General features: G+C 49.8%; 3 protein-coding genes across 3 annotated transcripts in view; 2 read left to right on the forward strand and 1 right to left on the reverse strand.

The window, feature by feature from the left end:
- Nucleotides 1-1,180: 1,180 nt before the first annotated feature.
- On the reverse strand, nucleotides 1,181-12,052 carry PLAGL2 (PLAG1 like zinc finger 2). Its single transcript, XM_042048405.1, has 4 exons — nucleotides 11,972-12,052; nucleotides 11,400-11,509; nucleotides 9,558-9,953; nucleotides 1,181-8,736 (listed from the first exon to the last, which is right to left on the reverse strand). Exons 3-4 carry the CDS (start codon nucleotides 9,818-9,820, stop codon nucleotides 7,515-7,517), a joined length of 1,485 nt encoding a protein of 494 aa, XP_041904339.1. The 5' UTR covers nucleotides 9,821-9,953; nucleotides 11,400-11,509; nucleotides 11,972-12,052; the 3' UTR covers nucleotides 1,181-7,514.
- POFUT1 (protein O-fucosyltransferase 1) lies at nucleotides 12,042-17,490 on the forward strand. Its single transcript, XM_042048418.1, has 7 exons — nucleotides 12,042-12,262; nucleotides 12,502-12,623; nucleotides 12,748-12,930; nucleotides 13,481-13,593; nucleotides 14,264-14,456; nucleotides 14,976-15,218; nucleotides 15,662-17,490. The coding sequence occupies exons 1-7, from the start codon at nucleotides 12,103-12,105 to the stop codon at nucleotides 15,848-15,850; spliced, it is 1,203 nt and encodes a 400-aa protein (XP_041904352.1). The 5' UTR covers nucleotides 12,042-12,102; the 3' UTR covers nucleotides 15,851-17,490.
- A 360-nt stretch (nucleotides 17,491-17,850) lies between these two features.
- KIF3B (kinesin family member 3B) overlaps nucleotides 17,851-18,026 on the forward strand; it is a 12,397-nt gene continuing 12,221 nt past the window's right edge. The window contains exon 1 of the mRNA XM_042048431.1: nucleotides 17,851-17,919. The gene's annotated coding sequence lies outside the window, so the exon portion shown is untranslated. The remainder of the gene's footprint in view (nucleotides 17,920-18,026) is intronic.

Genomic DNA, 18,026 nt, shown 5'->3' on the forward strand with positions numbered 1-18,026 from the left:
AGATCACTTGAGCAACTTGTCTCTTGTGTGATACGTTGTTTGACGTGTGGCACTGATGGGCAGAGCAGCAGAACAGTTGGATGGCAGTGTTGGGCAGATACACGGTGCTATAGAGCAGCAGAGGGGAGAAGACACCTCCGAAGGGAGCTGCCATTCCTTCCTCCGAGCAAGAGTTGGAGCAGCGCTGCTGCTGCGGAAGCTGAGCCCTCAGCGTTGGCTTCCAGCTCCATGGCTTCCCAGAGCTTGTGTTTCTGCTGGCGGGTGAGTGGCAGGAGATCAGTGAGCATCTGCTGGAATGCTGCCTGAGGGAGGGAAAGTGAATTCCCCTTTCCTGAGAGGGTTTGCCCAGCAGAGCAATGGATGTGATTCCCCCAGGCAACGGGGTCCAGTGTTGGGGGCTGCTGAGTGTCTGTGAGTGAGACCAGAGCTGGCAAATGCTTGAATCAAAACTCAGAAATCATCAGAATAATCCCTTCTCTGTTTAAAAAAGGCAAAGGAAGCTTCAGCTCCACCACCAGGACAATCCATGCTGAACTTATTTCTTGTTTTTGGCAGATAAGTGTATTCATGTCCTGCCACAGCCCTCAGCTCCAGGGGAAAGCTGCTGAGGAAAGGGCACGTTTTAATGGTGGCTGAATTAGGAATGAAAACTAGAACTGAAAACTAGATCATTCTTAGACAAGCACCTAACACTGATCATGGCTGTCAGCTTTTAATCCATGTTCTGAAGGAGAATCCCAAGAGGGCACCGTGTGCTTTGCCCTGTTTCATCTTCAAATGCTGCTGGTGCCTGCAGCCAGTTGTAGCTTAAAGCTGAGGTTTGGTCCTGGTTCTCCTGCCTGTGGGGAGCAGAGGATGTTGGGGTTATTTGGGAGGGGGGAGTGGGCTGGACTTGTCGGAAATGCTGCCACATGAGCTGGAAATTTTAGCGAAACCAAGTGACCAGAACTTTCTGTCTAACAAACATTATTCTCCTTGACAGGGGATAATGGTGTCTGCTGTGGCTGCCTCCCCTGTGAGGTGCTGGGTCTTTTTCTTGTGGGTCTAATTCTTTGCTTGGAAGAAATTTAAAAACCTCAGTGACTTCATGTAGGGAACTGTGTCTTTGACCTGCCTTATGCTTCTATCTTGTCTTAATCCAACCAAAACTCCCAACTTCCCCCCATGAAGACACCCGGGGTAGATCATCCAAATGCTTTTAATAAACAACTTCATTATAAAAGATGCTTTCAATTTGAACTTCATTTTGCAAGAGCTAATTTTAGTGATGAACCATACATTTCCTAATGGCACTTAATTACAATTTAAAAACCTTGTTTACAGCCCTCAAAATACTCCATTAAAAGAGGTTATTCACTCTGTATAAAAGTGCTAGAAAGTTTGTTTTTAGAAAACCAGTTGAGCTTTAACAATGGAAAGTTTCTGGCTTTGGCAGCTGTAGCTGCAGGGAGGGAGGTCAGGCACAGGGCCTGTCCAGAACCAGCTCAAGAAGGGACAGCGTGAATGGCAGCCCCAGGGAGGGACACTGTGGCTTTCCCACCCCCTCCCATGGCTAATCCCAAACCCTTCACCTTCCAATGGAATGTTTACTGGCTCCTGTGGGAGATGGCAGAGCTTGTGCTGGGAGAGGGTTCTGGGAGAGGCATGACTTGTGCCTGCAAAGGCCACTCGCTAGCTTTTCTTCCAACAGCAGTTTCAGAGTTTGGCTGCTCCCAGGGGTTCCACAGGTTCCTTTTTGTCCTTCTTGTACCCACCCAGGTCTCAAGAGTACATCAGCAGACAGCTCTGTGTTCTTCAATATCCTTGTTTAAGGAAAACACTGGTTCAAATGTTACAAAACAATCTTTCTAAAAATTGCTCCTAGATATCAGGAATCACTAAAGTAGGAAAGCTCCACAAAGTATCAAGGCTGAGGCACTCAGTAGGGTGAGGAGAACTCAAACTCCAGAGAGGTTTCTAGCAGAAATTCGGGGATGTGCTGGAGTGTGCAGGCTCCTGCACCCGTGTGTGGCACCCTGAAGTGGCTTGTGCTGCTGAGGGCTGTGAGCACAGCTCGTGTTGTCACCTTCAGGTGCAAGACACTGACTACAGAGGGAGAAGGGCTGCAGGCAGGTCCCTGGCCTGTTCACCTGGACACTCAGCCGGCCTGGCCTGTGCCAGGTGCTGGAGGCTGTCCCTGTCCTGCAGGCCTTGGAGCTGTCCCCAGTCCACTCAGTACATTCCATGCTAGAGCTGGTTATCCCCTTGCACAGTAGTTTGAAACATGGACACAGTTTGTGAACAGAAGGTGAGACTGAAGGTGAAGAGAGCTGTGAAAGTGAGGGATGGTTGCTTTGTAACGAGACACTTCAATGTTGAGGATTCTTCCCCCGACTGAAGAGCCGACCTATTTATAGTAATAAAATTAATTCCAAATTCCCTGGTTATCTTTTGCAATGCTTTTAACTTCCTTGTCACTGTGATCTGATACAGAGAAGCTCCCTCTGTGTCATGTATGCTCTTATTTCCATGCTGGTATTTAGGCATTGGTGGAAAGAACCACGCAGACCTGGCTTCAACCACAGGAGCGAGGAAGGTGCTTCAGGCTCCTCCTGCAGCCCACCTGTGCACATGGAAATAAAATGTACTTTGAACAGGAAAGCCAAGCTCATCTCCTGGTGTGGATTTGTGAGAAGCAGAATGTGATCTGTTTTCTGGTCTCATTTCTGATCACCAGTTCTATTTTTGCTCCACCTGTTTGCATGCCAGTCTGAAGCATTTAGTGGTGTTTGGCCTGTGGGAAGATGAGAGCTGGCTCCAGGCAGAGATTGCAGACTGTACTCTGGGAGAAAACTCCTTACCTGCAGCCACAAGAATAGCTGAAACGTCTAGGATTCCTAGAGGATCCCAGTTAGTCACTAGAAGGAAATAAGTCTATCACTGGGAATAGCTAGAGGTGAGCCTAATGTGAGTGTGCCTGGATTGTGCAGCAGGGATAACAGAACCCGAGAGGTGGTGGGGAATAGGAACAGTGGTCCTGTAAGGCAGGTGGATCAGTGGGAATGGCATCTCCCTGGCAGCTTCCACCTGCTTTCCAAGAGAGGCTCAGTATGGCTGTGGCACTACAGGTAAACAGGCATGGAAAGGGTGAGAGGTGCCAGAGCTGGGGATTGGGGTGAAAAGAACCTGGGCTTCCCAGATCCAGCAGACCAGGCTAAACCAAACCACCTTCTCCTACCACACAGGGGTCGGCCAGGATGGGAATCAGAGCTTCAGATGGCAACTCCCATCTCTGGGAACTGGGAAAAAGACAAGAAATAAGTTATGGAAAAGACACAAATTTTGGGTGAGGATGGAACCTTGAAGTAGTTCTGTTTGAGCCATTCATCCACTTCACTGTTCAGTGGCAGAATAACTCCAGGGCTTGGGCAGGCAATTAACTAAAAATAGGCACCTGAGGGAGAATTCAAGTCAGCCTGACTAACTGGGATTAGAGGATAAGCAAAGAAGGTAGGGTGATGGGAAGCACATCTTTGAAGATTTATTTGTGGAAATTTTAATTGCAGGCAGCAGAAAATGCCTCTGTGGTGTTGTTCTGTCCAGAGAGCAAAGGTGGTGCAATGGTAGAGAACGGAAAAGGGGATTTTTTTCAGTGAACTGCAGGAAATCTTCCCAGCAGCTGCTATTCACCTGTCAGCAAGGAAGGAATTAAAGAACAAAGAGCTGAGCTCAACAAAAGTACTGAAATCATCAATCTACCGGAGGCGAAAAAAGGATTCCAGTTGAAGTGACACCGTTTTTCAACACTGAGGCTAAAGAGCAGCAACGCTGTGAGACAGAGGATGGGACCTCTCACAACGTGGTGTGTGGGTATTCTGTCATGAAATTCAGTGGAAGCAAATGCAAGGTAACATGTTGCTCCTTCCTACAAATGGATTTGGAGTGAGCTGTAATCCCAGGGGAAAAAAGATCTTCAGCCTTTCACAGGGTTCTGGCAATCTAAGACTGGAAGGATGGGCAAGAGTTAACCCTCTGCTGCCAGGGAGTGGCTTGGCTTGGCTATTTGTTAGTTTGTATTTCTAGGGGGACATTAAGTCCCTGGCTTTCTGAGAGTCCAGGGTCTGATTTATAAGGGCTGGCAAGATCATGTCCTGTCCTTTTGCTGACTGGAGGTCTCTGGGTTTATATCTTAGTTGGCTGCACTGTTCCTATTGCTTTGGACACCCCCCAAGCCAGCCAATTTAAAATATTCCTTTATTTAACTAAACCCTCCTGACCAATTATGTGCTGTAGTTGCTGCCCTTGGGCTTGATCTGATGCCATCTTCCTGATACAGGTGTGCCAGGAACAGAGGGATCACAGTGGGATGGTTTGCTGGGCTCTGCCTGGCTGACTCACAGCTGTGTCCTGGACCTGCAGCCCCAAACTTGTGGTCCAAAACAAAAATCAAAACCAAACTCTTTCTGGGATGATTTTTTTTTATATCACATAAGCAGCACAGTGGCTGCCACAGCCCTGCACATACACCACAGAACAGACTGTAGGCTGGGCTGCAGCAATCCCCCTCAGCATGCCAAGGTTACCCTTGTCCCTTACCTCCAGCTGCATGAGCAGGAGCTTGGCTGACTTCCACTGACTTGCCTAACACCTTGGTGCACATGTCCTAATGGACTGGAATTCCCAAGTGCTGTAAGCTTGGATGCTCAAAGTTTTTTCTTATGAACAGGTAAAAGTTGTTCACCATAATTTGTTCTGTGAATTGCACACTTGCTATTTCAAATGGAATTAGTCTCATTAGTTTTAGACTGACTGATAAAATACTTTCAGATTAAAAACCGTTGTGGTAGAGGAACTTTGAATCCATTTTCCTGTGCAAACACCTGGAATCAGCTCCAATGCTGTCTCTGACCCAGCTGCCTTTGCTGGGTTAGATTTTCCTTGTACTGACAAAGGTTATTGCAGTTCTGCTTGCTAAAGTAGCTGTGGAAAGCAAATCACACGTGCAAATCATAGCAAAATGAATTCCATTTATTCTTTGACAGACTACTGGTAGGAAAAAGATGTCTGGCTCTAAGTTTAGCTACCACTGCTAAAGGAATTCCAGTGATGACATCTGTTCAGAGTACAATGCAGGCAGGAAGCAAGAAAGCTGAATGTTCCGCAGTGGGAGAAGGTGTGCGATGGCATTGCATAAATCTGATAATCCTCACTGGCAGTGAGTCATCAGTTCTGACCATTTATTTCTCAAAAAATAATAATCCTCTCAACTGAAGACAGGGATAAGGCTTGCATATAATTGATAACAGTGTGAAACTCTTTAATTTGCAAAGAGCAAAGCAATAGGAGACAGGCCTGAGGTATTCAATGCTGGTAAACAGACTGGCTGCAATGCCCTGTTTACCTTTGCTAGGTTAGAGAACAAGAAGGCACTCGTTGGACTTGGAAAGGCAACATTTTCCAGTGGAGAAAAGGAAAAAGTACTGCATTCAACTCAGGGGATCATTGCCACAGGATATTGCTGAGGTAAATAAATCTTATATTACATTTTGATACAAAAGTCTTATTTGCAGCATTGCTGGCTAACCTAAAACAACCGATCTATGTTCTGGAGAATCAATGGATTGCTAAAGAGTCATTCTGGGAAGAATTACTAAGCTAAATTAAAATAAAATTCTGGAGTAAAATGGAAGGGGGACAAGCCTGTGACCAAAAGAGGGACAGCTGATGTCACACGGTGGGATCATGGCTCAGCAGGAAGGAATCTGCATCAACTGAGGTGGATGTGCTCTGGGGAGATGAGGGAGGACAGTATCTGGCTTTGCCCAAGGAGCTGAGATAACAGAGTAGAGGTAGGTTTTGCATTTCCTAGAATTATGGAGAACAATATTGACACATTTCCTGGTTTATATTGGCCTACAATGGTTCCTCTATGCTGAGGTATGAAGATCTGCCTGTCCATAGTCATAAACATGCACCAATGCAGAGTGAATGACACCCATATGTCCTCATCTGCAGTGTAAGTGCCCAGGAACACAGGAGCAGGAGACAATACAGGTGCTAAATGACACCAGCAGCTGGCTGCCACTTCCCAGTATAACCCTTCTGCCCTGGTAGGTAGACAGCCCATGGAAGAGTTTAAGAGGTAGGGCAGGGAGCAAGGGAAGCAGGACTTTAACTTCAGGAGGCAAGGCTTGAGGAGGAGAGAACAAAAAAGGCCAGTGGAACCAAAAAGTGAAAAGTTGACTGCAGGCCCCAAACCTCAGCATCTGTTAGAACTATTGGTGTTGGGGGAATGCTTCTAATACACTGACAGAGTGTATATGAAGCTGGGACCAATTTTTCCTTGATTCTCGGATGTTACCACCATTGAGGTTAAAATACACCTTTGAGACTGCTTCCTGGATAAGCCAAAAAGGGTGCTGACCTCAATGAATGGCTGTGGTTAAAAAACCCCAAGACCCAGAAACTCATACTCTGTTCCACAACCCAAGGGAACCTACGGAGCAGGGCCTGCAGCCTGTTCTCACCCACACCTGGTACACCAGTGCTCGATGTCCCGAGCTCCTTACCCAGTTCTCTCACGTGCTTTGGTTTCCAGATCTGTTTGCATGGGGGAGATATTGAAAAGGGCTCTGTCCATACACCGCACACCAAGCTAAGCTGTGAGAGCTGCTCCATCCCCTTCACTCGGGATAGCCAGCAGGAAAAGGCAGGAAGCTGCTGCCTACAGGGGCAGAGGCTGAAGTGGTCCAAAAGCAATGTATTTCCCCATGGGGGAAGAACATGATAAGTGAAGAGAAATCAGTGCAACCTGACTTCGTTGTGTAAACAGTGTTCTAGCTACACCAGAGATGAACCCAGTGTATTCTGGTGCCTCCTATTTTTGCAATGGCAGAAACAGATTTGTGTTGTGTAAACAATGTTCACCATAATGAGTTTATCCTAATGGCTCCGAAGAGGTGATGCTGAATTCACTATGTAAACGGGCTTGTTGCTTAACACTGATGTGGAGTAAGCTGTGTTGGGTGATGGGATGAGAGGTAGCAGGGAAGGACAGCCTCTTCCCCATTGGCTTCATACAGAGCGGTATCCTGACTTCTTCTCCATGTGGAAGTGCTGGCTGGTTTGCCAGAATTGCAGTGTGGTAACATGAAATGGAAGCTGGACTCTTCAAAAGTTTAGCCCAGGATGAAAGAGTCTCAACTCCTTCTGAGGAACAGTCCTTTCCCAGAGAGGAACATAGCTCCAGCATTCTCAGGGAAGGTCAGTGCTAAGCGCGGCTCCTGATTCACAGATCAAAAATTAGATAAAATATATCCAGTCTATCAGCTGAAATCTTTCCACTGTACAGGACTGGGACTTGCACGGGGTATCAGCTGTTCCAGTCTACAAGTGCTCCCTCTGAGATCAGAAACCTCCTGTCTGACCCAGCTCTGCCAGAGCTTTCACACCCCCAAGGAAGGAAGAGTTGTGCGTTTTTAAGGCTCTCCACAAAAGGGTGACCGAAAGATCTGTTCTCCAGTGCTATTTCCAGCTTATTGGAATGCCTGGTGGAACCGTGGCAGCGTGGTTGTGCTCAAGCTGGAGGTGAAGACGGGGGGCAACGAATGAAGGGGCCCAAAGTTCAGCGAGGCCCCGGCTCCGGGAGACTCTTGAGGTTGATGTTGCAAAGTGGTGAGCAGTGGCTGCGCCTCCCCCTGCGAGTAGCCCATGACCAATCCCCCCGATGAGACAGGTGGATTGCAAGGAGGAAGATTTAGGGGGAGGAAGCCAAGAAGATGAGAGAAGTCCATGTTAGCAGCACAGAGAGCCTCTGAGAGGTTAGCAGGGCTCTTGGAAAGCAAAGCCTCATCCAGGGCAGGTGGCTGAGGTGAAGAGGACTGAGGATCACCAGATGAGAGAGACAGGCTGCCAGGGAAGTCTGACAAAAAGCTGTCCACCTCTACTTTGGGTAGTTTCTCAGGCAAATATGAGGTAGATCCAAGCTGATACTTTGGAGGAGGTTGCGGTGGGGAGGAGATGGGAGAAGAAGACTCCAGAGGATAGCTCATTCCCATTGGAAGAGAATTAGGAACCAAAGAATGGGGCATCCCTGAGCTTGGCATGGTTTGGAGATGTGTGCTGTACATGCCCACAGGCAGCATGCCAGGGAAGCTCTTACCGCCCATCATGTCTCTGGATGCCATACACAGGACAGGACTCAGCTCTTCCTTCACTGCCACAGAGGAGCTGCAGCTGAGCAGACCCAACATATCCACTGGCTCCGTCTTAATCTTCAGCAGTTCCTGGGAGTGGCTTTTCTTCATGTGCCTGGTCAGGTGGTCTTTCCTCCCAAACCTCTGAGCACAGTACTGGCACAAGAAGTCCTTCCGCCCCGTGTGCACTACCAAGTGTCTCCGCACGTCTTTCCGGGTGTAGAAGCGCCGATCGCAGTGGTCACACGGATGCTTCTTTTCCTTCGCCCCACCGGAAGCCCGCCTGGAGTGAGCTTTGAGGTGCTCCAGCAGGACCTGGGTGCTCTCAAAGGTCTGGAGGCACACCTTGCAGCTGAGGTCACCGCTGGCAGCCGCATGCATGGCCAGGTGTCGCCTGAAGCCCAGTTTGGTGTTGTAGTTCTTGCCGCACTCGGGACAGTGCAGGGCCTCCTTGTTGGGATCGTGGGTCTGCAGGTGATTCCGAAGGTGATCCTTCCGGTGAAACATCTTCTCGCAGTACATGCACTGGTGAGGCTTCTGAGCAGAGTGCGTGGCCATATGCCTTAGGGGAGAAAAGCAGGAAAGGTCAGACAAACATCCAGCCCCTGAGGGAACACATGCTAGTTTTCCAAAATTCTCCTTGTGTCCTACACTTTATGGCACAAAAATCTCAGGTGGCATTTTACCTCCACTAAACAAGGTGCAGAGGAACAGAATGCTTCAGGCAAAACCTACAGTCTGTCCCAGCAGCTGTCTCTCTCTCCTCAGCTCCTGCTCTCTGCTGAGGCTGCCAAAGGGAAGTTAGCAAAGAAAACCTCCCTAGTTTGTGACATTAGGTGAGAAAACTTCAGTTCATCAGGAGGGTCAGGCTGTGGCCAAGTCTGCTGACAGCCACTGTGCTCTGATTTCACCTTGGTATCTCACACTCTCCTACAATGTGGTTCATCTGATTTCAAGTTCTCAGTCATCACTGTTTAATTAGTTTGTGTTGTACTTCACTACATAAATGGGAACTCTACTTCTCCATACTGGAGCAACAGCTGCCATGGAATTACCCCTGTGGTTAGAGGCAGGACTTAGGAATGTAAATGCTATTCTTGCTTTTCATTCTGTTTTTTAATCTGTGAACTTCAATTTCTGTTTCTATTTCCTCCTCAGTGAAACAAAAAACAGCCTGAGCTCAGGATAAAGCATTAGCTGAAGTTCTCTGGAAGGTGCCTTAAGAGATGCCAAGTATGGTAATGTCTGGGACTCAACTGCTTTGCAAGGTAAAAGGGCATTTCCCTTCCTCCAGCTTCTCAGAAACTCAACCAAAGACACACGAGGGAGGGGGTTTCCTCTCTCTCCTGGCACTGCTGGGCAGAGGCACTTGCAGATACCTACCTATAGAGCTTGTACTTGGAAGCAAAGGCCTTGCCACAGTGCAGCTGGGGGCAGTTGTAGGGCCTCTGCTCCGAATGGGAAAGTGTGTGAGTTCTCAGCTTGTCCACGTGAGGGAAGGAGGGCTCCGATAGTTCACACTGGCATTTTCCCTGACTTTCAGTCTCTTCACCTCTTGGTCTGGGGACTAATTTCCAGCCTGTCTCTTCCTCCTCCTGCTTTGCATCTTGAATCCAGTTGGGAACACTGGGAAAAAATGCCGTCATGGCAGGTCTAGTAGAACATGGCCATGTCAAGCAGAACTCGACCCTGTGGGCGTCTCGCTGTGATGTTGTCCCAGTGCAGTTTTCTGTTGGAGCCCCCTGTGACCAAACTGCTTTAATAGCAAAACTTCTTCATCTGAAATCACAGAAGGCTGGTGTTAAGACACTGCATCCTTCACCCGTGCACCCAATAACCATTTGAAGATGCGTGTTCCCAGACATGGGGAACTCCAATCTCCGCAACATTTTTTTGTCTTTATCCCCTTAACCGTTACCTGAATAAAATTATGTTAAACTTTTTCTGAATTACATTTTTTGCAACTATTAAGAGCCAGTGTTACCTGTTGGATGTACTTTCTCCTGAAAGATCATCGAAAGGTGTCTATTTAAAAGCTCTCAATTCCTTTCACTGTGTGTTTTGTGGATCACTTCTCATCCCATTTTTTCATATTCTCACTTGCTTTTGGTCTCTGCTTACATGGAATTCCCTCCTAGAGATTCTCAGAGAAACCAAGGTTCTCTTGTACTTTCTTTTCCCATCTTTTCTGCTACCAATCTGGTACACTGGGCAAGACCATCTCCAAAGCAAACTGACCTGAACCCCCACATGTGGCTGAACAGGGCTGAGGAAGAAAACTCACAATTATCGTCAATATCACACCTTTTTCTGGAAGGCAACGAATGCTGCTGCTCTTCAGAGTGGGATTACTCATTGTATTTTCACTTTTCGATTGTGAGGCAGAGTCTGCCTCTCTGGATTAGCAAGTTTTCTACTGTAATGAGCAATTTTTAACTCTTTTTTTTTTTCTTTGACACTCTCATCCATTAATAATGGAAGCTCAAACTGTTTCCTGTTCAACAAAATACACCTCCTGTAAGCTCTTCTGGCTTTCATGTTGACGAGGTTCAACATTAATCTCTCTTAGCAGGTTGTTCTTGAGTTGTGTGTTGGTGAAGTACAACATTTTTATAGGTTCTAGCGCCAGCTCGACTGGTAAACGGTCAGCTGAAATAAAACCGATCTCTTTCACTCAATTTGGCTGCCTGAGAAACTCTTCTTAAAATAGCATCAAACCCTCAAGCTCTTTCTCACTCCATGATTGCTTCAGAGGAGGAACTTCCTGCTGCACATCAACATGAGCGTGAGTTGTGGGCAGGATGTGCAACTGTGAGGGAACAAACCAACCCCCGGCAAGTGCTGAAGGAACGTTATGAAGAGCTGAAATAACAATTACTGTGACTACACCATCACCCCCAATATCATGGATGGCTCCCTCAGGGTGGAAAACACTGGGAAATGGGATCACTCCAAGAAAACATGTCACTGTGAGGTTTGGGAATGCCTGTCAAGAACAAAACTTGGTTTTGTGCAGGCTGAATCTCTGTGGTCAGACCAGAACAATAAAGGACCAGAACTGCTGAGGTGCCACTTTGGGACAAATCAGCGTGATGTGACAGCTGCTCTGACCCCTCAGGGTGCAGGAGGCCTGTGGTTCAGAGCAGTCTGTCTTTCTGGGTGCTAAAACCATGAGTATTTCACCTCTCCATGAAATATGTCCCAGAAAATATGAGTGGTCTCTACCTCTTGCTCCAGAGCTGTGCCGGTGTCCCGGGAGTCTCCGCCACTTTCACCAGGGAACTGCTCCTTTCCCTCCAAAAAAGCCCGGCCATCTGGGCCAGTTTCAAAGCTACCTGGAAGAAGACAAGAGTTTGGATTTTGATGTCTTTAACAGTAAGGTGGATAAACGATCACACTGGAATTTTAGGGAATTCAGAGGTGCTGTTGCAACCGCCTTGCGAACGGCGGAGGTGCCGGGGGGTGGCCGCGAACTGCCCTCCGGGTAACTCGCTCCCCCACTCCGGCACCTCCACTGTTTGCCTCGGAAGCCAACCGGGAGATCCCCACCCCCGGGAGCGCTCCGTGGATAATGCAACCCCGGTGGAGCGGGACCACACATCCCACCCCCGCCCCACAGCCCGGAGGGGAGGGAGGCGGGCCCGGCCTACGCCCCCCCCCCTCCGCCCCGCATCCTCCTCCTCCTCCTCACACGCCCCCCTGTCCCCTGAGGGAACCCCGCCACCGAAGGGAGGGTACGGCCGTGCCACCGCCCCTCCCTGCGGTGCCGCCCCCCTCCCTCGCCCCCCCGCGCTCACCCCGTTCCCCCGGGCCGCGCCAAGCGCGGCTCCGGTCCCGGCCCCGGCGGCGCCATTGCGCGGGGCCTTGTGGGAGTGACGTCACACCTCGGTGGTGGCCGCCAGAGCGGCGCGCCGCGGGGCATGACGGGATGGTGGCGTCGGGCTTTGGCCGCCGCCGAGTCGCCATGGCGGTGCCACCGGTCCCGGTGCTCCTCGTACTCCTCCTGCTCCTCCCGGTGATGGCGGCGGGAGGCGGCGTGGCGCCCGCCTGGGACGAGGCCGGTTACCTGCTCTACTGTCCCTGCATGGGTGAGGCTCTCCCGGTGCGGGTCCCCTGTGCATCTCCCGGTTGCATCCCCCGGTGCGACCCCCGGCGCGTGCCCCGGTGTGGTTCCCGTTGCAGACCCTGGTGCAGACCCCGTTTCATCCCCCGGCGAGGTCCGCGGTCCGTCCCCCGCTGCAGTCCCCGGTCCATGTCCCGGCGCATCCCCCGGTCCGTGCCCGGTCCATCCCCGGCGCGGTCCCCGCCTGAGCCCCGTCTCTCGCAGGCCGCTTCGGTAACCAAGCCGAGCACTTCCTGGGAGCCCTGGCCTTCGCCCGCGCCCTCAACCGGACCCTGGCCGTGCCGCCCTGGATCGAGTACCGGCACCACCGCCCGCCCTACACCAACGTGAGCCCCCGGCGGGCGCGGGGAGGGAGCGGGGGCGCGGCGGGCAGGGCTCGGACCTCTCCGGGGATGAGCTGCGGGCCCCGGGTGAGGGTACCCCCGGCTCAGGGGCTCCGTTTCCCCACAGCTGCACGTCCCCTACTCGGAGCACTTCAGGCTGGAGCCGCTCCGGCGGTACCACCGCGTGATCAGCCTGGAGGAATTCATGGAGCATCTGGCGCCCCGGCACTGGCCGCCCGGCAGGAGAGTGGCTTATTGCTTCGAGGCTGCTGCCCAGAGAAGCGCGGACAAAAGCACATGTCCCATGAAGGTGAGTTCCTCCCCAGCCCCGCGGGCACGGCTTAATTCCAAAGGCTACGACTGACTCATTCAGGTCGCCATTGATTTGCAAATTTAGGAGTTGCCCACCGCAAATCGGTCTGTGTGGCATTGCTTTCACCACTTGTGGAGTGGCTGCTGCGCCTTCATCAGTTGCTTTTGTCCACAAGTGCTTGGGGATTGGGAATACAGTCTGTGCAAGTAGATATTGTCACTTCAGATTTGATGGTGACTGTAGTTTATCTCCTGCTCTTTGTTTCCCAGCTGTGGTAGTTTTCCAGCTGGTGTTAAAGCAACCTCTCTAACTACAAGTTTGGAAGCTGTGGTGTCCTTGTTCTTTAAGACAACCTTTGCAACCTTCTCAGTGAACTTCCCTTAATGTATTTCACTGTCTCCTTCCTGTGGAGCTGGTGTGTCAAACAGGCTTGTATTCCAACTGCTTCCCTCCTGGAACAGACTCCTGCTTTGCACCCCAGGATCTTGCTAGATCGTCTTTCAGGCTCCGTGTATGCACTGAATGAACACTTGTCTTTTCTTTGCAGGATGGAAATCCGTTTGGTCCCTTCTGGGATCAGTTCCAAGTGGATTTTGATAAGTCTGAGCTCTTCAAGGGAATTTCCTTCAGTCCTGCATACAAGGACCACTGGATCCAAAGGTAGCAAGAACATGGAAAAGTGCTGGCAGGTCACTGTGGGCATTTAGAGTCAGTTGTGAAAGCAGCTGTGACAGTGTATTGTGAGTTTACATTTTGGGGGAGAAATTGAAGTGGTTAGTTAGCAATATAATTAAAAATATGAATGCTTTTTCCATTAAGTATTCGCTGAGCCCTTCCTGTGGGCATTACTTTAGGTATGAACTCTGTCAGGCTGATTGACTTCTGAGCCAGGAATATTTAACTAAAGTATTTATTGATTAAATATGTAATTAATCATCAAAAAGAATTTGGTTGGTCAGTTGGTGATTATGAACTGTATTTTGCTGGTTACCTCGTGTTTTCAGAGCTACAAGTGACTTTAGTGGTTTTCAGTAAGTTTGGGTGACAGAATTGCTCTAGTCTGGGGTGAAAATGTAACATCTCACTGGTTGGTAGCTCCTTACTGCGTGTATGAGGTTCTTCTCTTTTCGTCTGTCAGATAAAAGGTCTGAGGTAAAATACAGTCCCTGACATTTCTTCAGTTCAGATGGCAAAACAGCTAAAATTATCTAAATTTGGAGTGATAAATGCTGCATATTTGAGGGTGTTACTGGTTTCCACTCCAACCTTCACAGCAGTCTTTGTGCAGGTTAGGTCATGTTTCAGACTGCTGGGGTTTGGTTTTCCATAGGTTTCCACCCTCTGAGCACCCTGTCCTTGCCTTACCTGGAGCTCCAGCCCAATTTCCTGTCCTGGAGGAGCACCGGCCCCTGCAGAAGTACATGGAGTGGTCTGATACAATGGTGAAGAAGGGAGAAGCCTACATCCAGTCTCTGCTTGTCCGGCCCTACGTCGGCATTCACCTGAGGATCGGCTCGGACTGGGTACGGCAGCGGCTGTAGGCTGGTGACAGTGGGATGTGGACAAAGCTGCACAGAAAGGAGCTGTTCTGGGAGAGCCACCTGATCCCTGCTGGCACTCAGGAGCTCCCTGTGTGTTAGCAGTGCTGCTGGGATTCTTTCAGACAGGCAGAGGTGGGGGGATGTGGTGGTGTTTTCTCACTCGAATGTGGTACTTCGAAAATGAAAAAAGGTTGTGGCGAGGTGGGGTTCAGCCTCTTCTCCCAGTGACAGGACAAGGGGAAGTGGCCTCAGGTTGCAGCAGGGGAGGTTCAGGTTGGATATTAGGGAAAATTCTTCACTGAAAGAGTGATTGAGCACTGGCTCAGCCTGCCCAGGGCTGTGGTGGAATTGCCATTCCTGGAAGTGCCCAGAACACAAGTAGATGTGGTGCTTTCTGATAAGGTTTAGTGGGCATGGGGTATCTGTTCAAAGTTTGGACTTGATGATCTTAGAGGTCTTCAACATTGATGATTCTGTGATTTTCTTTCCCTCTTCCAATAGAAAAATGCCTGCAACATGTTAAAGGACGGGACGGCTGGGCCGCACTTCATGGCTTCACCACAGTGTGTGGGCTACGACCGGAGTGCTGCAGTGCCTCTCACCATGGACATGTGCCTGCCAGACCTCAGAGAGATCAAACGGGCTCTCAAGCTCTGGGTGGCAAAGACTGAAGCTAAATCTGTTTATATTGCTACCGATTCTGAGCCCTACACAACGGAAATACAACAGTTCTTCCAGAAAAAGGTGAGTCTTCCAGAAACCTCTTCTGGCAGGAGTGCTTTGATAAAAACCTCCCTTGGATTCTGGCCTGAGGCTGTCACAGACAGGAGGCAGGCAGTTGTGGAATAGGTTATTCACAGCCAAATACTGGCATCTCAAAGTGAATTTGGCTAAAATTCACTTTGAGCAATAAAAATTATCCTGTAAAACTTTTTTTTTTTTCCGGGAGGTTGAAGAGCATTATCTGACATGGTAGTAAATATTTCCATAAAAAGGACTTAAATTAAATAAACCTAAGTGATTTTCAGAAATGCTCTGACATTGATCTAATAATAAATGAGTTATAGGGCAGATAAAGACTAAATTCATTCTCTTTCTGTTGTGTATTCCATTTCTAATATTATGCCAAGACATTGGATTCTGATAATAGCTGACTGGATCCATCTGCTCTCCTCGTTTCTCTGCAGTTCAAGGTTGTCAGCTTGCAGCCAGAAGTGCCTCAGATTGATCTGTACATTCTTGGCCAGTCCGACCACTTCATCGGGAACTGTGTCTCTTCCTTCACTGCCTTTGTGAAAAGAGAGCGGGATGTCCATGGGAAACCCTCCTCGTTTTTTGGCATGGACCACCCACCGAGGCTGCGGGACGAGTTCTGACCAAAGGAGGAAGAGGCTTCGTGGTTCCAGGGCTCTGAGCTGGGTCCTTGGTGCTGCAGCATTCCCTGTGGGCAGTCATTGCTGGGCTGTGGGAGAGCTCCTGCCCTCCAATGCTCCTCACAGTCCCTTCCAGACTGTTCTGTCTGATGTCTCCTGTGTTTCCAATGTGAGCTCAGATAGAAATTTTAAATAATGTAGTTTATAGGAAACTATAAACTATATATAGTTCTTTAAGATGTAGCTTTTACAGCTCTCCATTCTCACTACTTGGGATTCACCAGCAATCATGATGAAGCAGCTGCTCAGATTTCCTCCTCTTTTCTTTCTCTGTTAATTCTTAACTCTCACCTGGAGAAGTTTTGAAGCTTCGTGTCCAAAACTGACCATAATTGCTTCTTTTTAAGTGCAACAGTTTTGTCAGGCGTATCAGGTTCCCTGGAAATGGTGTGCAAGGTGAAGCTCAGGACTGAAAAAGCTCTGGGTTTTATCAAGGACCACTGTTGTCTTACCAGACCTGTGTCACCACAGTGCCTCAGTGTCCCTTTTCCTGTCCAAAGAGATTCCATACTCAGTGCTGTGGGGCCCTGGATCTCTGTGGTGGTGCTGGAGGAGTGCAGTGGGACACAGTGTGACATGGCAGCTGCCTGTTCAGCCTCTCTGCATCAACCTGGGGCAACGGGTGTGCAGGGACATGGGAGGACATCTGTCACAGCCAGTCCAGAGCTGGAGATTGAGGGCTCATAGCTTTGTAGCTGTTGATGTCAGTGAGGTTTTTGTTAGGAGAGAAACTTTGAGCCAAGATTATTACAGTAGCTGTAGTGGGGTTGGGTATGTCATACCTGTGTCTATGGTAGTGGGTTTTGTTTGGTTTTGTACTTTATAAAAGAACCCCTGTGAGAGCATTACCCTTGGCTGGGGCAGCTCCCAGTGTAGGTAACTCTGGAAAATTACTCATTGATGGGGAAGCAGCAGCCCGAACCCCTCTGTTTGGCCTGGTACGGTTTGATGCTGGTAACACTGATGATCCCAATGTGGTGAGACTCAACTCGACCAATGCCTTTTGGTGCTTCTGTGACTTCATTTTCTGGTCCAAAGACTGAGTACAGAACTGTTCATTTTTCAAAAATGCCGCTTGGGTAAGTCTATGGTATCAGAACTGCTGCCTCCAGTGCACTGCTGCAGTCCAGGCAAGGCTGTTATGAGTGGTTAACTCCAAATGTCTCTTTTTATGGTGGTCTTTTCCTCCTTGAAACGTTTCTGAGCTCTGAAGGAGTTTGAAGGCTTAGGGGAGTGAGTAAAGAGAGCTAAATGAGAAGGTCCCCCAGGTGTCAGGGTGGCAAAAACTCATGTCTTGTTTCCTCAGTGCTGCAAAAATCATGGGATTTGGGGGAAAATACATCAGATTTGGTGCCTTTGGGACTCAGGCTTTTGAGGACTTTGAACCTCCTTGTGTCATACAGTTTACTGATCTTGGGTGATGCCCTTGGGGCTGCCTTGCCTTTGCTGGGGAAGCTGTTCCCCCACCTGTTGGGAAGACCAAGTATTAAAACAAAATATTCGGGTGGGGTGTTTGTTTTTGTTTTTTTTTTTTTTTAAAAAAAGGTATTTTTTGTACTAATAAAAACTTGATTTTGTATTCACTCATAGTGCACCGGCATTCCTTCCTCCACTGCAGGAGTCTCTGGTACCAGAGCTGGACTGCACTGCTTCGCTCCAGACAGCTCTAGTTAAGGGGATTTAACTCTTTAAATGTCTTTTCTTTATGGTGGTCTTTTTCTCCTTGGAAACATTCCCGAGCTTTGGAGCCTGGGAAATATTCCCAGCCTGGGTGCGCCAGAGCGGCGGGACGCGCCCGCCTGGCGCAAAACCTGGCACTTTCGGCGTTGGCGGAGTGCGGGGCGCCCGGTGCGGGGCGCGGCGGGGCCCCTTTGTCCCGGCTCCATCCGGGAGCGGCGGCGCGGGGCGGGCGCGCCCGTTGCCAGGGAAGCGCGTCACGGGCGGGCGGAGCGGCCGCGCCGCTTCCGGGGCCGCGGGAGGAGCGCCCGAGCGGCTCCATGGTGACGGCGCAGGTGAGTCCGGCCCGGCCCCGCGTCGCGCCCGCACCCCGCCCCGAGCATCCCCAAGCCCCCGGACCGAGGCGCAGCGGGCCGGGGACAAACCGCTGCCCCCCCGGCCG

Source organism: Corvus kubaryi, unplaced genomic scaffold, assembly GCF_017639235.1.
Source record: "Corvus kubaryi isolate FWS band 111438036 unplaced genomic scaffold, C.kubaryi_AGA036_p1.0 134, whole genome shotgun sequence".
In the NCBI taxonomy this organism is placed as follows: Eukaryota; Metazoa; Chordata; class Aves; order Passeriformes; family Corvidae; genus Corvus; species Corvus kubaryi.

Bases quoted from the DNA above. Each gene is read 5' to 3' on its own strand.
- POFUT1 (XM_042048418.1), top strand. From the start codon at position 12,103: ATGGTGGCGTCGGGCTTTGGCCGCCGCCGAGTCGCCATGGCGGTGCCA. The intron at 12,624-12,747 runs GTGAGCCCCCGG...GTTTCCCCACAG, and splicing joins ACCGCCCGCCCTACACCAAC to CTGCACGTCCCCTACTCGGA. The intron at 15,219-15,661 runs GTGAGTCTTCCA...GTTTCTCTGCAG, and splicing joins AACAGTTCTTCCAGAAAAAG to TTCAAGGTTGTCAGCTTGCA.
- PLAGL2 (XM_042048405.1), bottom strand. From the start codon at position 9,820: ATGACGGCATTTTTTCCCAGTGTTCCCAACTGGATTCAAGATGCAAAG. The intron at 8,737-9,557 runs GTAGGTATCTGC...TTCTCCCCTAAG, and splicing joins TCCAAGTACAAGCTCTATAG to GCATATGGCCACGCACTCTG.